Source organism: Heterodontus francisci, chromosome 7 (genome assembly GCF_036365525.1).
Source record: "Heterodontus francisci isolate sHetFra1 chromosome 7, sHetFra1.hap1, whole genome shotgun sequence".
Lineage (NCBI taxonomy): Eukaryota > Metazoa > Chordata > Chondrichthyes > Heterodontiformes > Heterodontidae > Heterodontus > Heterodontus francisci.
Window position 1 is genome coordinate 96,071,375 of NC_090377.1, and position 19,612 is coordinate 96,090,986.

General features: G+C 42.1%; 1 protein-coding gene across 15 annotated transcripts in view; it reads right to left on the reverse strand.

Moving 5' to 3' along the window:
- The window catches only part of hecw2b (HECT, C2 and WW domain containing E3 ubiquitin protein ligase 2b), a 431,729-nt gene that overhangs the window by 162,666 nt on the left and 249,451 nt on the right, over positions 1–19,612 (reverse strand). For all 15 annotated transcript variants that reach the window (XR_010975402.1, XR_010975398.1, XR_010975400.1 and 12 more), the window contains 4 exons: positions 17,800–17,875; positions 11,195–11,364; positions 10,928–11,070; positions 1,355–1,455 (listed from right to left, as the gene is read on the reverse strand). Coding sequence is in view for 5 of the 15 variants with exons in the window: in XM_068035672.1 (XP_067891773.1) it covers positions 1,355–1,455; positions 10,928–11,070; positions 11,195–11,364; positions 17,800–17,875 (490 nt within the window). In the remaining 10 variants the exon portion in view is untranslated. The remainder of the gene's footprint in view (positions 1–1,354; positions 1,456–10,927; positions 11,071–11,194; positions 11,365–17,799; positions 17,876–19,612) is intronic.

Below are 19,612 nucleotides of genomic sequence, written 5' to 3' on the forward strand. Positions count from 1 at the left end.
CACTCCTGCACTGAAGGAATTAACTGATCTCTAGTTGATAATAACTCTGATTCCCGTTACCACTAACCCCAGATGATGACCAAATGTGAAGGAATTTGTCCTAATTTATTTGGTGGGTGAAATTTATTTGGTGTTTGTTCCCACTATCTGCTACAGCATTTGGATCCAGGTACTGAGATGGTAACTGTACCTAGCGCCACATGATTGTGAATATTTGATTATAAGGTATGAAGTAGGAGATCAGTTAAATGACCCATTACAGCATCAAGTTGAATTCCACAATCTAAAAATTCTAATGGCAATTTGTAGAAAGATCCAGAAACTGTGCAAGAGGTTATTAATTCCTCCACTGCCCCTCCAACACATAGTAGAAACAGACAGCAGCCAATCAGACTGTGTGATGTACTCTGTATATGATTGAATTGGCCACAAAATGAGAAGAGAAAAGAAGCTGAGCATATGATCTTCCATTTCTTTCATTCCTTTAACCTTTCTGGAGAAGATCTTTTTTGTGAAGTGTTAATTTCATTAAAATTATTCAGCAAACATCTACTGAACTGACTCTAGACCTTTTGGAGGGAAGTTAATTCGCAAAGCACTGCAACAGTTTCAGTGGCACTAACAGACTCAGATCAATTCCCCAGGGGTATGGAACGCCACAGGCCACTACCTCTGCAGCCCATGGTGTTTCCTACCCTTAAGGAATTGATGCAAGTCTGCGTAGCGCACAAATGAATTTCTCCCCCTTTGTCTCTTCATCTTTAGTATGAGGAAAAAGATATATACTATAAGTTTGTACACATGATATGCATCATTTTGTATTCAGAAATAGTCTCATGACCCTGGTGGAAAATATATTGCGCCAAAGATTACATGGAAAATTACAGCATATATCTTTTTCCTTACATGAGATACGAAGGAAAGTTTAAATGACAGAACAAATGAGGCAAATGTTCACTGGCAAACTTTGATATGCAACAATTCACATCTACAAATCTTCGCCTGAATATTCCAGGGATAAAAGTAGTGCAAAGTCAAATGCCAAAAGTATTTTCAAAGCTTATAGCCCATGCTCTGTGAGTAACTGGATGCATTCATTTTTAGTATTTTTACAAAAATTTCCAGAGAACACAACAAATACAAAGGAATGATACAAGCATTTGACAAAGAACTCAAGGTACAGCATACAGAATCCTACAATCCATGAAGTGACAGGTTAGTCTAGACCGTAGGTACAGCAATAGTAATGTGACATTAACATGAAATTCAGCAGGTTTGATCAGGACCAGATGCAAGTTAGAAACCAAAGATAACTGTGAATGCCTATTGCAATTAGAAAGCATCTTTTCTTTACCTTCATGAATAGATGAAGTGAGCTCAACTCTGAACTGGAGCTGACCACTGACATGGTCAGTGGGAAGTCTTCTGCACAGGTTGTAGTTTACAATCTGGTCACTGCAACAAGGAATAGTGCAACGTGACTCACTTTTAAAAGATAATATACGATGGAAACATTACAGATCTAATTTCTGGGAATTTATAACCATTATTTACTTTATGCCTGGTAACTGCTGCTCGTTTGTTTCCTCAATCTGAAACTCCCAAATGGACAAAATGCTAACCTGAGTTAATTTTCTTTCAGGGATTGCATTACTGATCATGAAAGCTAAATACATATCATTAATCATAGTTTAAACAGTGATGAATATTCAGGTGCTTCAGCTTTTGTTCTTCATCTACATCCTGTTACTTGTGGTGAGAATTTATTTTCTTGTGAATCCAGCTATGAATGTCCAAACCTTACACTATGCAAAAAGGAGGAACAGTCATCTTTTAGCCTCTACAGAAGTCCCAACACTGACTGAAAGGAAACATAGATGTATTATTGCTCAACCTCTCATATTTTACTTACAGACATGCACACTCACTGCTAGAATTAACACATGAAGTTGTACTTCCTTTGCCAGCTTGACTTTAGCTACTGTACACATGAAATAAAACAATGCCTAGAAAAATGTTCACAAGCAAATATCATTGTGTTATTGCTGCCCATTTATTGATATTACCAAAACATTATTTTCTGAATACCTTTTCAAAAACATGAAACAATGGAAATAAAGAATACATTTTTATCTGCGAAAGAATATTCAATCCCTATCCTTTCTAAGTTTTCAGAGCCATGATGTAAACCCAACTGTTATTTCATTTCTCCCGAAGTATAAAATACAGAGCTAGTAGGGAGGTCCTACAATAAATTACCCCCAAACTTAGGTGTCAAGATTTAAAACTATTGTTTCTATTGCACCTCAACATATATTAATTTTTCCTCCTATTATACATCAACAGGGATGAAATAGATGTTTGTTTGATATACTGTCTGAGAAATCAGCGAATATGTAGAAACGTGTACTCATTTGTATAAAATAGTCTAATTCCATTTTCAAAGTGGTCTTCAGGGAGTGCTCCTGTAAATATTAAAAAAATCATGCTGCCACATTGTTCAGTAGTTTTGAAGTCAGATATGTCTGTGTTTGACAACGTTTGTCCATGAAAACAAAAATGGTTCTCAAGGTCCTTGAAAAATATACACAAATTGGCAAGCTGCATGCCAGTTTAGCCTTTCAGTCAGTTCTTTATTTCACTTAAACTACAGCAATTGCTAATTCACAATGAAGTCTTGCAGTTCCTTGATTACTAGTGATACTGAACACACTGGCTTTGTTTACTTTCACTTCTCTCTTCCCTACTGCTGTTTTGGGGACAGGAAGTTAACCACTGAGGTTACCATGACTGACAGGAGAGTTTATGGTCTTCAGAACATGTCAGGAAGTCACAGGGTAGGAATTAAAATAGTAACATAAAATGTCAGCAATTCAAACAGCAGGAAAGCAGTATCTGCTGTGTACCGTCTCACTGCAACACAGTGAAAATAGAATCACAATGAAACGGAAAGCTGCAATTCACTGGGTTGCATTTTCCTACTAATAATAAAGTAGAGACGAAACTAAATAGGTAGGCCCAAACACAATATAGTTGCCCTTTATTCCAAACAACTAAGTTGCCATTTGGTGAATAAGACATTCAATTACACGCAAATGATGGGTCAGTCGTAATATAAAGCAAATTTTAAAGCCAAATTAAATGGTATAATAAATGTTTAAGTTCTGGATTCTCACCTATGCTTGGATTAAGGGTAAGAGTAATTTTTTAGTACACACATAAATAAGTAGTCCTAACTGTATATAAGTGAAGTGACTGCATGAGCAGTCAACCACAAGAGTATATCATTAGCAACCACAGAGTCACCAAGAAAAGGTTACCTATGCAAAGAGAACCATAAAATATGGATACTGGATGGAGACAGATAGAAAAATATAATAGGAAAGCTAAAGGAAGCAAGAAAACTTATGAAAGCTGCTCCAGAGATTACGAGATGAACAGAAGCCAGGCCCTGCCCCGTAATGCACAAACAAAACCAGATCACAGAAGTAATTAGAACTCCAGAGAAAATAGCTAGGACAAAGACACAGGCTGAAAGGCACAGCAGGTTTGCAGCTACAAGGGACTCCACGCTCAAGAAGATAGATATAAATATGTGTTGTAAGGTAAATACCAATAGGACAGTGAGTCATCTATCTAGATCTCGAGCAGTGTACATTAAGGAAAGGGTAGAAAGGAAGAAACCAAATGGTGGTAGCCCATGAAGGGGTAAACAAACAGGAAGAAACTATATAAAGGCCTTATAGCTCAAGTCAAAATGCAGGGAAGAATGCAAATTAATGTTTAGTGTATAATTTTGGTGCTTAATAAAGGAGGGCAGTTCATTAAGGAATAATAATGGTCATGCAATCTAGCCATAGAAAACTACAATGTAGGAGGAATATAAAAAACGTGACTGACACCAGAGAATAGGAATGAATATAAACAAACTGCAGTATGGATTGTTCAGAAAAGACTGTGGACAGAAAGAGGCTAGGCTTTTATGTGCTATATACCTGGGAAGTTAAAGATAATGATTTTGTACGAAATTTAAAATTACACAATAAGCAATTCTGGTGCAATTCTTCCAAGGGAAAAGGGTAAAGCTAATAGCAGGATTGTGCTACGAGTCAGCACAAAAAGATGAGAAAAATATGGAAAAGTGAGATTACTTTAATGGAGAACCTCAATCCATCAACATGAAGTTGGGAATACGCAAGTGATTTGGAGTTAGAGCATACTGCATAACTGTTTTGTGAGCCAATGGGCTGGATTTTACCTTAGGCGGACCGGAATTCACCACCGACGTAAATGTCGGTGGCGAACCTGCTTCCGCCTAGCCTGGGGGTCCATCCCGCATTTTACGGGTCCCCGGGCTTTAATTGTCCCAAGACAGGACTTCCACCTGCCAATCAGAGGGCCGGCAGCTCTTAATCCCAGCAGCGCCACTGGGAGCGGTGGCCACTGCTGGGACTGCAGCCCAGCCAACGAGATGGAACCAGGAGACGAGGTAAGTTGGGCATGCCTCACCAGGGAGATGGTCCTTCCCTGGTGAGGCTGCAGTGGTCATTTGGGGGGAAGGGGGGCATCTTGGGTCCCGGGGGTGGGTTGGGAGGCAGGGGTGGCCCTCAATCGGGCGCCCTGTGCCCGACTGCCATAGCCCCCGCTATTGCTGGGCGGCCTTTCACGTCCCCAGCACGCCCGCTTGCCACAGGTAAAATACCCGTGAAGGAAGGCGAGGGCCCTTAAGTGGCCACTTAGGGGCGGGCCATTCCCCACACCCACCCCCCCACCCACCGTAAAGTTGACCGGAAGCGTGAGCGGGGCGGGTAGACCTCCCAGAGCCTCTCGCTCAATTTTATGCCGCCCTCACACTACCATCCAACCCGCTGGGGCGGCATAAAATTCAGCCCAATGTCTCAGCGAAACTGTCCACAATCTTGATAATGTAAATGACCAAGATAACATGGAGCAAATACAGCAACATCGAGAGAAATTGTCAATAGAATGATCAAGTTTGACATGATTTGGGATTCTGAAACACCGGAAGCCAGGTATATTATTTTAAAAAGTGTAACTTCATGAAAATTAGAGAAAAGCTCAAGCAAGTTGTTTGGGGGTGGGTTCAGCATTCAAGATAAATACAGACTCAGGATTAGTAGGCTTAGACTAATATTGCTCTAATTTGTTAATCCATTTATTCAGAAGCAAAGTAAGGAAAATAACCTCTACAAATCCTATCAGGAAAAAGGTGAAGGGGTCCACTTGAATGCTATAAAAGCACGCTAAATGGATGGGAGAACAGTCAAAAAGGCCCCTGAAAAAAGTATAGATGCAGGACAAGGTGGCATGGAATAGATGAAGGCAGAGCTGAAGTGATAGGCATGCCTGCATCCCCTACGGAGGAGAATGTACTCCACATCATTGAGTCTGGCTGTGACAGAGCCTGTTGCATCTGGCATCGCCGAGAACATTGAGGATTACAGTATGTTACTGCCTTACGGCTCTTCTCAACTTCCAACTCTCTCTCATCCTGCTATGGAGCAAGTGCAAGCTGCAGATGGTATGACCATGGACCTCTTACTTTACAACCCCACCCAGTTTCACTCACCCCAACCCTTCACGTCTGATTTTCCACTTTAAGATACGCAGAACTGCCAACTGCCCGGAACTGGCAGCCTCAGGATGGAGAGAGAGCAACACTACACCCACCAATGAAGAAGCACTGTCATGTGATTAGACACTCGAAGCCATTAGTCCAGATGCTGGCAATGTGCAAACTTTAGAAACTAACATAGAGTCGGGATCTGCAAGTGGTGAGACACCGGGCATGAGTGGCCTGCAGCAATAGTTGGGGGAAAGAATAGCTCCTATGCCAGCTCACTGGTGGGCGAGCTTGTACACGGGTTCTGCTGCAGGAGACTCAGATAAGGACTGTGATGGGGCGGCATATAGGAGAACACTGATGCGAATGTATACAGAGATATTTGATGCATTAACAAGTCTGTCAGATAGACTTGTTACTGTCAAGGAACATGGAGCCCATCCTTTCCAGCATGGAAGTAGTGGCCAGCTCCACGACGGCACTTGCGGACCAAACTGTGATGCAGTGTCTGGTGGGTGATGTCTCAGCTTCCACTGCAGTGCAGGCGAAAGCCACCCAACGTCTCGGTGCTGCCGTGGAAGCTCAGACAGAGTCATGAGATCTATGCTTGTTGCCGTGCAGGCTCAGACTGCTGCCATTATGGCTGCAGATCTGATTGCTCAAAGGGGCTTGCAGGCTTTCACAGCAATCCAACAATCTGTGCTCCAGATTACCAAAATTGGTGAGGTACCACCCCATGGGAGTAGCAGTAGCACCACTGAGCACAAACCTGCTGCCCTCTCTCAGGATGACAGCATTCATCCTCGCACCATTGCCACTCTGCCAGTATCCTTGCTGTTGCCTCTCGGCCAGCCAGTCCAAACTGCTGCCACCAATGCTGAGTGGTGCAGTCTGGGCATTCTAGACCCAGAGCTGCTCGAGGGCATCCTGCAAGGGCATCTGCAGTCTCGCACAGTTAAAGGCCATGCTGCAGCCACTGGAGAAGCACTGCATAGGAGCAAAAGCTTCCAACAGACAGGCACTAAAGGAATGCACACGGAGGAATAGTTCATTTTTGTTGTATAAGTGGATATGTTTTTGAATAAAGATGTTATGGAAAGGTTATTTTGGTGGCTTTTATTGCAGGATCTTGGCTAAGGAAATGCTGTGATGGGGCGTCCCAAAATGATAGTAAAGTGAAGCCATGGTGGTGAAGGAATGCTCCCCCAAGGGAAGGGGAGTCTGAGCAGGTGCTCTTGGACAACCCGTCCAGAGTGAGGGGATCCTGGCTGCATTCTCCCTGCCTTCCCCTCCCGAGGTGGCCTCTGGATGCTTGGTGGCAATGGATATGCCCTCATGACAGTGAGGTTGTAGAGGACGCAGCAGACCACACAAACTTGGAACACACTCCAGCGAGTATTGTAGGGTCACAGTTGCTTGAGAATTCTGTCAGCTCCACGATGTTTCTGGTGGCTGCGTGGATTTCATTATTCACCTGTTGTCCTTGTGTGGTCAAGTGGTGGAAGGGGTGTTATCAGCTACGTGTAGGGGCGATATCCTTTGTTTCCGAGCAGCAGCTCTCTGGTTCTTCTTGGAGGCCTGAAGACGGCAAGAGCATCAGACTGCTTCACGGTGTGGGCATCGTGGCTGCAGCCAGGATAGCAGGCATTCACTAGCATGATAGTATGGGTATGGTCATACATCAATTGCACGTTGATTGAATGGTAGCCCTCGCAGTTCCGGTCCCTCTCTCTGTTGCCATGTGGGGCCCGCAGAGCCACGTGTGTGCAGTCGATAGCTCCATGCCGTGGGAGCTCAGACAGACATTGGGAATCCTGCTATCTTGGCAAATCCGTATGCCCACTCATCCTGCTTTTCTTTGCTTAAAGAGAACACAATGAAATCGCCTCTCTTCACATACATGGCCTCAGCTACCTCCCAGATACACCCTGGTGAGGCTGCAGGTCTGATTCTGTGTCCACTTCCTTGTTGAATCCGAGTCATCTCAGACATTTCCCCGGATGAGGTGGAAGTATGAGAAGTGTTCCCTGAAAACCCACGGTTGGTAGGGCCTTCAGAGGAGAACCCTCCTCCTCCTCCCTCTTCACAGAGCTTCCCCTCCCTGCAGCATCTGTTCCTTTGTTTGTTACATTGCAGACCCAGAGGCACTGCAATGACAGCCCTCAGACTTCTTTCAGACTACAGGCGACAAAATCCTCTGCCCCCTGTGAATGGATGCACCCACTAACCAAAAGACCTTCAGAAACAAAAACAAGAAATGCTGGAAATACTCAGCAGGTCTGGCAGCATCTGTGGAGAGAGAAGCAGAGTTAATGTTTCAGGTCAGTGACCCTTCATCAGAACCTGACCTGAAACGTTAACTCTGCTTCTCTCTCCACAGATGCTGCCAGACCTGCTGAGTATTTCCAGCATTTCTTGTTTTTATTTCAGATTTCCAGCATCTGCAGTATTTTGCTTTTATTTGAGACCTTCAGAAACAACCAGTTTCAAAAACAACAGTACTTCCACAAACTTTGCCACAGCAGAAATAAGTCAAAAGCACCTGTAACTAGCATGCCTGTCCCTTTAAATAGCACCAGTGGGGGCTGCCTCGTGCAGCTAAACGCATGTTCAGATGACAGTGATTGGCACATGGATACACCTGCGCTGTTTGACATCACAACCTGACCACTCGTAACGCTTCTGGTGTGTGCTTGGCAGTCATTCCCAGACATTCGACAGCACCTTCCAAACCCGTGGCCTCTACCACCTAGAAGGACAAGGGCAGCAGGTGCATGGGAACACCAACACCTGCAGGTTCCCCTCAAAGTCACACACCATCCTGACTTGGAACTATATCGCCATTCCTTCATTGTCACTGGGTCAAATCCTGCAATGCCCTACCCTACCAGCATTCTAGGTGTACCTACACCACAAGCTCTGGTGAGGTCCCAACTGGAGTATTGTGTCCAGTTTTATTTAGAGATACAGCACTAAAACAGGCCCTTCAGCCCACCGAGTCTGTGCCAACCATCAACCACCCACTTATACTAATCCTACATTAATCCCATATTCCTAGCACATCCCCACCCACCTACCTATACTAGGTATACTAGGGGCAATTTATAATAGCCAATTTACCTATCAACCTGCAAGTCTTTGGCTGTGGGAGGAAACCAGAGCACCCGGCGGAAATCCACGCGGTCACAGGGAGAACTTGCAAACTCCACACAGGCAGTACCCAGAATCGAACCCGGGTCGCTGGAGCTGTGAGGCTGCGGTGCTAACTACTGCGCCACTGTTCATTTATTGCTAGCACTCACCGTTACTGAATGCAAGTCCAGCTCCAGCAAGGGCTACACTCATAACAAACAGTTGGATATGATGATGAGGGGAACTGCAGGGTTTTTTCTAGACGGCTGAGTAAAATAGCAAAAAAAAAAATGGCCTTCCTCATCTGTATAAATCTTGGCGATCTTGTGGTAAGTAGAAACTTTTGCTATCGGCTATAGGATCTGAAAGCAATTCAGGAAAAGTGAAAGTGGCCTTGGTGTAAATTCTGAGCTTGCCTTAACTTTAATTAGTTAAAGTGAATCCTAAACTGAATTAACAAAGTAAAGTGGATAAGAGAAGCAACAAGCTACAAACGATCAGAATTGGCAGTAGTGTGTTGTAGTCTCATCTCCGACCCATGCTTAGAGTCAGAGTTTTACAGCACAAAAACAGGCCCTTTGGCCCAACGCACCTGCGCCGACCATAAAGAACCCATACAATCTAATCCCATTTTCCAGCACTCGGCCCGTAGCGTTGCATGCTATGGCGTTTCAAGTGCTCATCTAAATATTTCTTAAATGTTGTGAGGGTTCCTGCCTCTACCACCCCTCCAGGCAGTGTGTTCCAGATTCCAACCACCCTCTGGGTGAAAAAAATGTTTCCTCAACTCCGCTCTAAACCTCCTGCCCCTTCCGTTAAATCTATGCCCCCTGGTTACTGACCCCTCCGCTAAGGGAAAAAGTTCCTTCCTACCTATCCTATCAATGCTCCTCATAATTTTGTATATCTCAATCAGGTCCCCCCTTCAGTCTTCTCCGTTCCAAGGAAAACAACCCTAGCCTATCCAGTCTCTCAGGCTACATCCTGGTGTATCTCCTCTGCACCCTCTCCAGTGCAATCACATCCTTCCTACAGTGTGGGCCCAGAACTGTACACAGTACACCAGCTGTGGCCTAACCAGCTTCTGACAAGTGTTACTCCCTCCTGCCTCAGTGAACTTACCCTGACTAATGTCTGACAGCATTCAGTCCACAATAAGTGTAGTACAACAAATGGCCACTGGGATGTGCAATTGTTCCAATGAAACAGCTCATGCTGTGAACTTGGTGATTTCTCACAAATGTATACCCAATTACTTTGTTGAAATATATCAACCCTTCCTTCATATAAGTAGGTTATGAACTCTCCATTTCAACAATTTTCTTCATTCTAGTTTTCGTATATGAATCTTCATGAATCAAACTGACAATTCCAATTAGGCTTTTTACAGAGTGCATTTTTTCCACAAAGCCTCTGAAAGTCTGCCAAGCAATATAATGTAACAGCAGAGGGGCCGAGGTTTGGGGGGAGCTGGGGGTGGGTAGAGAGACAAAATATCTCACTCATTGCACAGGGATAGGAGTTCAGAAGTATACTGGTTATGTTACTAAACCAGTAAACTCAACAACTCAACTAATAACCTAGACAATGTGAGCTCAAATCCCACCATAACAGCTTGAGAATTTGAATTCACATCTCAAAGATCTGAAAATGAAAGGCAATAAAAGTGACCACGAAGCTCCAGTGAAAAAATACTTAACTTCAAGTCTCTCTTCATAACTAACCCCATGTCCCTGGTCACAACCTAGTGAATTTATATTGCATATTTTCCATTACTTCCCCAAAACCCCAGCCTCTCCAGATCTTGATCGCCCATCTGTCATGATTATCTCGACACTGGGGAACCAAGTCACCAGACATGCAGGCAAAATAAGAATTAAGGAGAAGGGAACAAGGCCAAAGGAAAAGAAACCTATATAAAAAAAAACAGATTGTTGTCAAAATAGAAGTAAATGAACAAATTATTCTGTATGGTTTAAAATTTCATAATGTTTCCTCTTCATTTCCTGGATGACTGACAAGAAAGCACAACAACACACCCACACCTATAATAAATCATCAGATTTAGCATTTACAAGTGACAGTGCAGCACTGACATCACTTATCTGGCATAATATAAAGCATTTTTCAAACATACTATTGAAAAAGAGATAATGAGAGAAACATTAAAATTGACAATGAAGTTCTTTGTTAAGTTCAATAACATATTACCCTATTGCATGTCTCTCCAAAAGACGCTGTACTGGTATGGTTAGTTTGCCCAGGAAGCGCTTTATAATAGGACGACTCTTGGCAAATTTGTCTTTCACATCAATTTCAAGTACATCTGTGAGAAGGGCTACAAACGAGTATTTCTGTAAAACAATAAAATCTGCATCACGTTAATCGCATTTATCAGTCCCGGCAACACTTTGTTTCGTCACTGCCTATTTCCATCAGGAAGCATCTGCTCTGTGTCAATGATACAGTTTGTTTTACCTCTCCGCGCCAGATAGGGTTTGTTGTGTTTGCCACTATTGTTGACCTCTTCTCTTGTCCATGATGAGCAAAAGTAGGGAAAGTGCTCTTCTTCCCAGGCTGAATAGACATCTTTAAATATGGATCCGGATTGAAAAACATTCCCTTCTTGAGCTCTACAGCTCTGATATCTGTTTGGAAAAATAGGATCAGTCAATTTATAATGACAATGTTAGATCCTGCAGTGGTCACAAGTCCCCTGGATCTGTCCAACAGTATTAGACCCTATAGTAAGTACCAGTCCCCTGGGACAGCATAATGGGATGCCGACACTCTCTTTTATATCATTTATAAACCTATACAATGTGTAATGTTTTAATTTTTTTTTCAAATTCCAATTGTTCCTCTGCATAATTATGTTAGTGTGTCTCCGTGTGCAGGATGTACTAAGTTGTCTGCAGCTCATTTAAACACTCCACTGCCAGTGTCCTATATTTTCCATTTTCTCTCAGAAGATGCCTGCTAAACGCCAGAAAGATAAACATATTATTCCAGCACCATCACCATGGCTTTTTATTACTTCCCATTTTGTGAAGTCATGCTCTCTCTGTGAAGTCTTGCTGTGAAGCACCAGGCTTATTATGCATGGCAATATCATGCAAAATGCATAGAAATTTGTCCCACACAGAATCGCGCCAAGGTATTTCAGCCCATTCGCTCACAGTGTTGCTTCTACATATGAAATGGGAAAATAAATAGATAGCCTGGCCTTTACAATACGGCTTCATAAAGCTGAGTAGTATATTTCAGTGTTGGTTTGAAAGCCTCCTTTCTCTTCACTCGAGTACCTAGTCTTGCTAAAATTTTTCATTAATGCACTAGTTTTTTGTTACCATGAGGCCTGCTATTTAAAGAATTTTTATTTCCAATTCTCTTTCCTACAACAGCTGTTATTTCACTTGCAGCAACCAAAATGAACAGGGTGGGAGTTCCGTTCATTGAACTAAAAGGTGAAAGCAAAAAGAACTTGCATTTATATAGCCTCTTTCATGACTTCAGGATGTCCCAAAGGATTTACAAACAATTAAATATTTTTGAAGTGTAGTTACTTTTGTAGTGTAGAACTGCTACATGATCCCAGAAACAGCAATGAGATAATGACTAGATAATCTACTTTAGTGATGTTGGGTGAGGGATAAATAGTGGCCAGGACACCAGGGACAACACACTGCATTTCTTCGAATAGCGCCATGGGATCTTTTATGTCTACAAAACTGGAGGAGGAAGATCGGTTAACAAGTGAGCAGGAAAGGCAGGCACAGTTATCCAGATCCAGAGCTCCTGGACGACGGAAGAGATAGAGAGTAAGATGAAGCAGATGTCAGGTGGATAAAACAATTAAGAACCAGGCTGAGTATAGAAGTTTCAGAGGGGAAGTGAAGAACGAAATAAGACAAGCAAAGAGAGTATGAGAAGAGACTTCAAATAACATAAAAAGAAATCTAAAATCTTCTATAGGCATATAAATAGTAGAAAGATGGTAAAAGGAGGCGTGGAGCCAATTAGGGACCTAAAAGGGGATTTATGCATGGAGGCAGGGGGCAAGGCTGAGGTACTAAATGAGTACTTTGCATCTGTCTTTACCAAGGAAGAAGATGCTGCTCAAGTCATGGTGAAAGAGGATATAGTTGAAACACTGAATGGGCTAAAAATTGACAAAGAGGAGGTATTAGATAGGCTGACTGTACGTATAGTTGCTAAGTCCCCAGGACCGGATGAGATGCATCCAAAACTAGAGGAGGAAGATCAGTTAACAAGGGAACAGGAAAAGCAGGCACAATTATCCAGATCCAGAGCTTATGGAAGTAATGGGGGAAATTGCACAGGCACTGTCCACAATCTTCCAATCCTCCTTAGTACAGGGGTGGTGCCAGAGGACTGGACAATTGCAAAGGTTACACACTTGTTCAAAAAAGGATGCATGAACAAGCCCGGAAACTACAGGCCAGAGAGTTTAACCTCAGTGGTGGGCAAGCTTTAAGAAACGATAATTCGGACAAAATTAACTGTCACTTGGACAAATGTGGATCAGTTAAGGAAAGCTAGCACAGATTTGTCAAGGGCAAATCGTATTTAACAAACTTGATTGAGTTTTATGATGAGGTAACAGAGAGTGTTGATGAGGGTAATGCAGTTGATGTGGTGTACATGGACTTCCAAAAAACATTTGATAAAGTGCCACATAACAGGCTTGTCAGCAAATTTAGAGCCCATGCATAAAAGGGACAACAGCAGCATGGATATGAGATTGGTTGAGTGACAGGAAACAGAAAGTAGTTGCGAACGATTGTTTTTCAGACTGGAGGAAGGGATATAGTGGGGTTCCCCAGGACTCGGTGTTAGGACCCTTGCGCTTTTTGACATATATTAATGACCTAGACTTGGGTGTACAGGACACAATTTCAAAATTTACAGATGACACAAAACTTGGAAGCATTGTGAACTGTGATGAGGACAGTGAGAAACTTTAAGAGGACATAGACAGACTGGTGGAATGGGCAGACATGTAGCAAATAAACTTTAATATCGGAAAGTGTGAAGTGATTCATTTTGGTAGGAAGAACGAGGAGAGGCAATATAAAATTATAGGGTACAATTCTAAAGGGAGTGCAGCAGCAGAGGGACCTGGGGGTATATGTGCACAAATCATTAAAGGTTGCACAGCAGGTCAAGAAAGCGGTTAATAAAGCATATGGGATCCTGGACTTTATAAATAGGGCATAGAGAACATAAATAAGTTATGATAAACATGTATCTCAATCGGTAATCCATATCTACTGCAGAACTGGGTTAACTTCTTTACCACTACCTTAGCAGAAATTGTTCTCAAGGGAATGGCCTCTGGAAACCCAGTAGTCACATCCATGATAGTGAGTATATATCAATGTCCTGCTTTTGTTTTCGGCAAAGGTCCAACACAGTCTAGCAACACCCTACGAAATGGTTCCCCAAAACTGGTATGGCAATTAGAGGTGCCGGTTTTGTGGCAGGTTGCAGTTTTCCCACAATCTGGCACGTATGGCATGTTTTACAAAACTGCACCACATCCTTGGAAAGACCAGGCCAGTAAAAATGTCACTTTATTCGTGATTGGGTCTTCCAGATCCCCACATGTCCCAGCGATATGGCAGTACTACTATCTGATGAACTACCATCCATTCTTCATCCGCAGGTCTGTGAGGAGGTCTCCACTTCCTCATCAGAATCCCATTTCTAATATAGTAGCCTTCTGGAACTCATTTTGCCTCAGCTTCTGTTTGAGCTGATTGTGCCACTTTACTTAACTCTGGATCAGCTTGCTGAGCCGTGAGAAGACGTAGTAACATTTCCTTTGGATTATCCAAATCCCCAAAGAAAGTTTTAGATATTCAGCCATCTGACGATGGTGCCAATTCTGCCTCCGACAATGGAACTTGTATAGCCATTGTTTGGATTACTACACTTAAGGAAAAATTCCTGGAACCTTTTCCTGCAACTGTTCTGTCTCTTTCACTTCACTTGGTTTTTCCGTGACTACTGGGGACTGCTATTTTGATCCGGCTAAATCATTCCCCAGGAGTAGTTCAATTCCATCTACTGGCAAACGATGAACAACTCCTACAGTTACCGTTCCAAACATTAGGTCACACTCTCTAGGTGCACCCAATACAAAGGTATGGGTATATACTCCCCACCAATACCATTCACTAAAACCTCGGCATTCAGTGCGTTCTCTGGTGGAAAAGTCATGCCTTTTCCCAGTAAAAGAGTTTGGGTGGCTCCTGTATCCCTAAGTATAACTATAGGTTTACTTGCTTCACTTGAGGGACAAGGAGTTACATTTCCTTTCGACAAGACTTCCCTATAACTCTCGGGTATCTTATTCACAACCCCTGCATTCACAGTGGTTTTTGTTTTTAGCCTTACAGCTGTAGTCAGAGCTACAGCCTGATCTGCTGTACTTTTGGTATGGGCCCCTTTCTCTGCATTGGCTTTGTGTACCCCAGTAAGTCCCATGGGTTTACCCAGCAACTTCCAGCATTCTGCGCAATGTTGTCCCACCTTGTTAAAATGATAATACTTTGGGGCTTGCGGACCTCACCTCCACCCTCAACATTTTCCTTTCTGGTCTGAACAGGAGATCCTGCGGCATTCCCAGCTGTCCCTTCTGGTCCCTGGCTACTTGACTTCCTTTCACTCTCCCACCTTTTAGCCTTCTCGGGTTTGTGGGGGTGACAGACAAAGGGTTTGGACTTAGACACAAGCTTGTAATCATCAGCAATTTGCACTGCCGTTGAAACCTTCTGGTTCTCTACATGGGTTCTTACTAATGGAGGGAGTGAATTTTTAAATTTTTCCAGGAGAATTAGTTCACTAAGGTTTTCATACATGGCTTCTACCTTTAGTGCCCATATCCAATGATTAAAATTAATTTGCTTTACCCTCTCAAATTCTGTAGAATTCTGCCCAGAAAATCTCCGGAGGTTCTGAAATTTCTGTCAGTAAGCTTCAGGGACTAACTCATACACAGCGAGAATAGCCTTTTTTGCCATCTCATAATCTGCAGAAGCCTCCTCAGAAAGCATGGTATAAACTTCATGAGCTCTGCCCATCAACCTGCTTTGCATAAGCAGTGCCCAGCTTTCCTTCGGCCACTTCATCTGTTTGGCTATCTTTTCAAAAGAAATGAAAAATGCATCTGCGTCCCTTTCCTCAAACTTAGGGAAGGCTTGCACAAATTTAAACAGCTCTCCACTGGGTCCTGGGCTGGAGCCAGATCTTTCCTCACCAGAATTTTCCTTGAAGTCAAGGCCAGGCTGTTATATTAATTCCAGCTTTTTAACATCAAATCCCTTCCTGCTCTTTCTCTTTGAAATTCTAGTTCAAGTTTTTTCATTGTCAATTGCTTTTTAAGCTCAAGTTTTTTCAATTCTTTTTTCTGCTCAAGTGTTCTCATTTCTATTTCTTTGTCAAGTTCAAGCCGCCTCATCTGCAACCAAATTTTAGCTAATTCAACAGCACTACCCTCGGTTTTGCTTTCTTCTTCTTCCTATTGCAAATATTGTGCTATTACTTCAATTATGTCTGCTTTCTTAGCTCTAACCCCAATTTTGCTGCCAATGCTATTAGATTAACCTTGGTTAAGTTCCTCAAAACACTCAGGGATACATCCTCCATCCCCAGAACAGTCGCAGCAACTAATAGAGGCATTCCGGTAAAGTAAACTTTAACCTACTGCACAATAAACCTTTTTTTTCCGCTTTTCTTCTTTTTAATTATTATGACCCCACTTATAATTGTACGTCATTGGCGTTGGGTTTATCCCACAAAGAGCCCCCAATTTTATGTTACAACTGAGGCAGGAGGAATGCACTGTTTATTCTAGTTCCACTTCTCCACGGGTATAGTTAATTTTTTTTTCCACTTATCGATATGGTCAATCATAGACTCTATTTTTATCCCAGGATAAAAAAGCAGATTTCTTTAATAAAATAAAATTATCAGTTTAGTATAAAACAAGTCTTAACCAGTAATGTAGTAAAGCCTAAACACACAGATTGAAATATTAAAGTTCCCTTTTGCCTTAGCCCCTCACACACACACACACTTACAGTTAACTGTAAAAATAAAGGGATTTTTGTTTTTAAAGCTCTATTACAGACAAAAAAAACACTTGGGCTGAATACTTGCTCATTCTTGAAAACACAGATGAGATATGTTGTGTTCCAAAACTGGCATACAGTCTGGCTTCCGTGTACATGTAGACGGGTCACTGGGATCTTTTAGTACAGTTCTTTTCAGGCAGCATTGAGAAATAATTTAGCAGGCTTTTCTTCAAAGACAGGAGACGAGATGAGTTGACACAGTGGACTTCTCAGGGTCTTTTAGAGAGGTGCTAGAAAGCTGAGCTGGGTTATGGTCTTCTCTCCTTCCTTAGGAATTCTCTTCTCTCCTTGGAAGGTCTCTTCCTTTTTATACACTTCAACTCCAACTCAAAACAATTCAGTCAGTCTTGACCTGTCACTTCTTTGTAAACAACTTCTCCAGGTGTCCAAAGTTCTTTGTTGTTTATTGAGCTAGAAGTTAGGTGGTTTCCCGGAAAGGCTTGTTGTTGTTGCTGTAAGTCAAGTGTTTTCCCAGAAAGGCTTGTTTTCCTCACAAGACCTCTCAGCGCCCCTTTCAAAAAAAAAACCAGGGACTGTTTTTCCAAAGTCAAGTGGCCTTCACATGACCCCTTTTGAAAACCCCAAAGTTTAACATTTCTTCAACCTTTCAAAAATGAATCCTTAAAAATATATTTAACAAAACACAGAGGCACTTTCGTAACAGTGTGCATTTACACTGAACATTTGCTGAGAGGAAAGCCTAGCTTCTGCCAATGACAGAATGGTAAGTTATGTTAACCTTACTAACATCTAATACATTGACTTCAAAGTTCGTCTCAAAAATCCTGGGCATGTAAACACAAAATTGAAATGGTCGTCAAAGAGTGGTTTGAAATATGAATTAAAAATGTTTAAAATACACATTAATAACATCCAAACTATCAAACGGTGTGTTGTCCTTGGATTGGGGATGCATCTTACCTGATAAAGTGAATCTGACAAGTTTTCGACTGTTCTGACCATCTAATCCACTTTCCCCCAACTCCTCTGCTCCAGTCTGCAGAACAAAATATAACATTATATCAAATTAATTAAAGTTAGAATATCCATTAACTGTCACTCAGTGTAGGTTCGAGACTTTTCAGTACATGAGGTGTTTACATTCTTGTATTGAAAAACATACATTTAATTGGAAGCAATTTTGCTACCATAAACCCATGTAAGGCTTCAATCAACCTTCAATTCATTTTTGAAATGTATTGTTATTTTCTCTCATTTTCTTTAGATTTACTTAGGCCATATACTAATACCTGGTTGATAGAAGGGAAAACATGTCTGAGTCCCAGGCCCCCGCAAATGTAGTTCCAACCACTTAAGTTAGCAGGAGTGGCCCTATCAATTTCCAAGTTTATGCTTCATTCCTGTGGGAAAAGTGTTTGTGAACCTTTGCCTGACCTCTCTAAGCAGGCAGTGATAACCTATATATAAGTTTGCAAACCATTCCCTGGAGAAATCGGTACAGAATGACTGATGTTATAATCCCTGTGGATATCAACAAACCAGAAGAAACAAATTTACCAAATAACCACAATAAAAAAAAAACAAATGGACAACATTTCACTTTTATAACTTTTACTCTATCAAACCAAAATCAACATAAATTAAACACGAATTAACAGACAAATCATGGTCAACATATATTTTCCAATTTGTACATTAACTATCGAATACAACAAGGAGATCTCACATATTTACTGGTCAGTCCACTCAGCAAATATGGCACCAAATACAACTACAAAGTCCTTTAAAGCTCTGAACTTCCTCAGGTAGATCTCCAGATTGCATCTTCCAAGATGCAGCTACCAAGTCTCATCCAACAACAGTTCCCCTTCAATCCTGAACTCCACAGGTACAGTTTCTACTACAAATGGCGTACTACTCCAAAACCTCCTCAGCTCTGCTCAAGACAGTCTAGACGGCGTGGATCCACCAGTATTTCTTGAAGTAACTGAAAACAGCTGCAGAAACTCATATTTGGCAATGGCCAGTTCCCAGATTCAGCTTCCACACCCAGCAGCCTGTCCGCAAACAGACTGCCTGCAGCCTGCTTGAACTCTCCAATCTTGTGAGCTGGGGATGACTCTGATCAGATGACTGTGTTTCTTATCAGGTTCCAACCAGTTCTGTCTCCCCAGAACACTGAAGCTTTCAGTTTCACTTTTAGTTTGGGACTGTCTCAAAAACAAGCTTTGAAATCAGAGTCATGGCACCTAACAAAACATTCAACAAGTCACCTGTTCAGACAGCAGCTTGCATACGCTCCTCCACTGGTCTCGCAAACTGCAGACGCAATCATACTGAGCTCTGAGAAAAGCCAATGGATGATATTACTGCATCGTCACTGATCAGAACTCTGAACACCTGCCTCCAGTTGTTGCTTTATTTATCTGAAGGCCAATATAGTCTTGTAGTTTCTTTATATAACAATCTGTCACAATTATAACATTTCAGCTTTATCTTGATTTAAACATTCCAGAAATTTCTGCACACGTGGTACTCAAAATAGGAATTTTCACTTTATTCAGCAGGAATTGCAAGCTGAGGGTGGAGATTCGAGTCTGGTGAGTGGGGATTTTAAGTGTTGTTATCTTTATAAAAGTCTGGCCTGCAGTCAGCATTTAACTGCAATTTACCCTCAAGATAAAGTTATGGTTAAGAAAGTAAAGTGGGGTTAAGAAAGTACAGTCTTAGGCAGGGATTAACAGGCTCGACTGCAGAGTAGCGGATTAGTTAA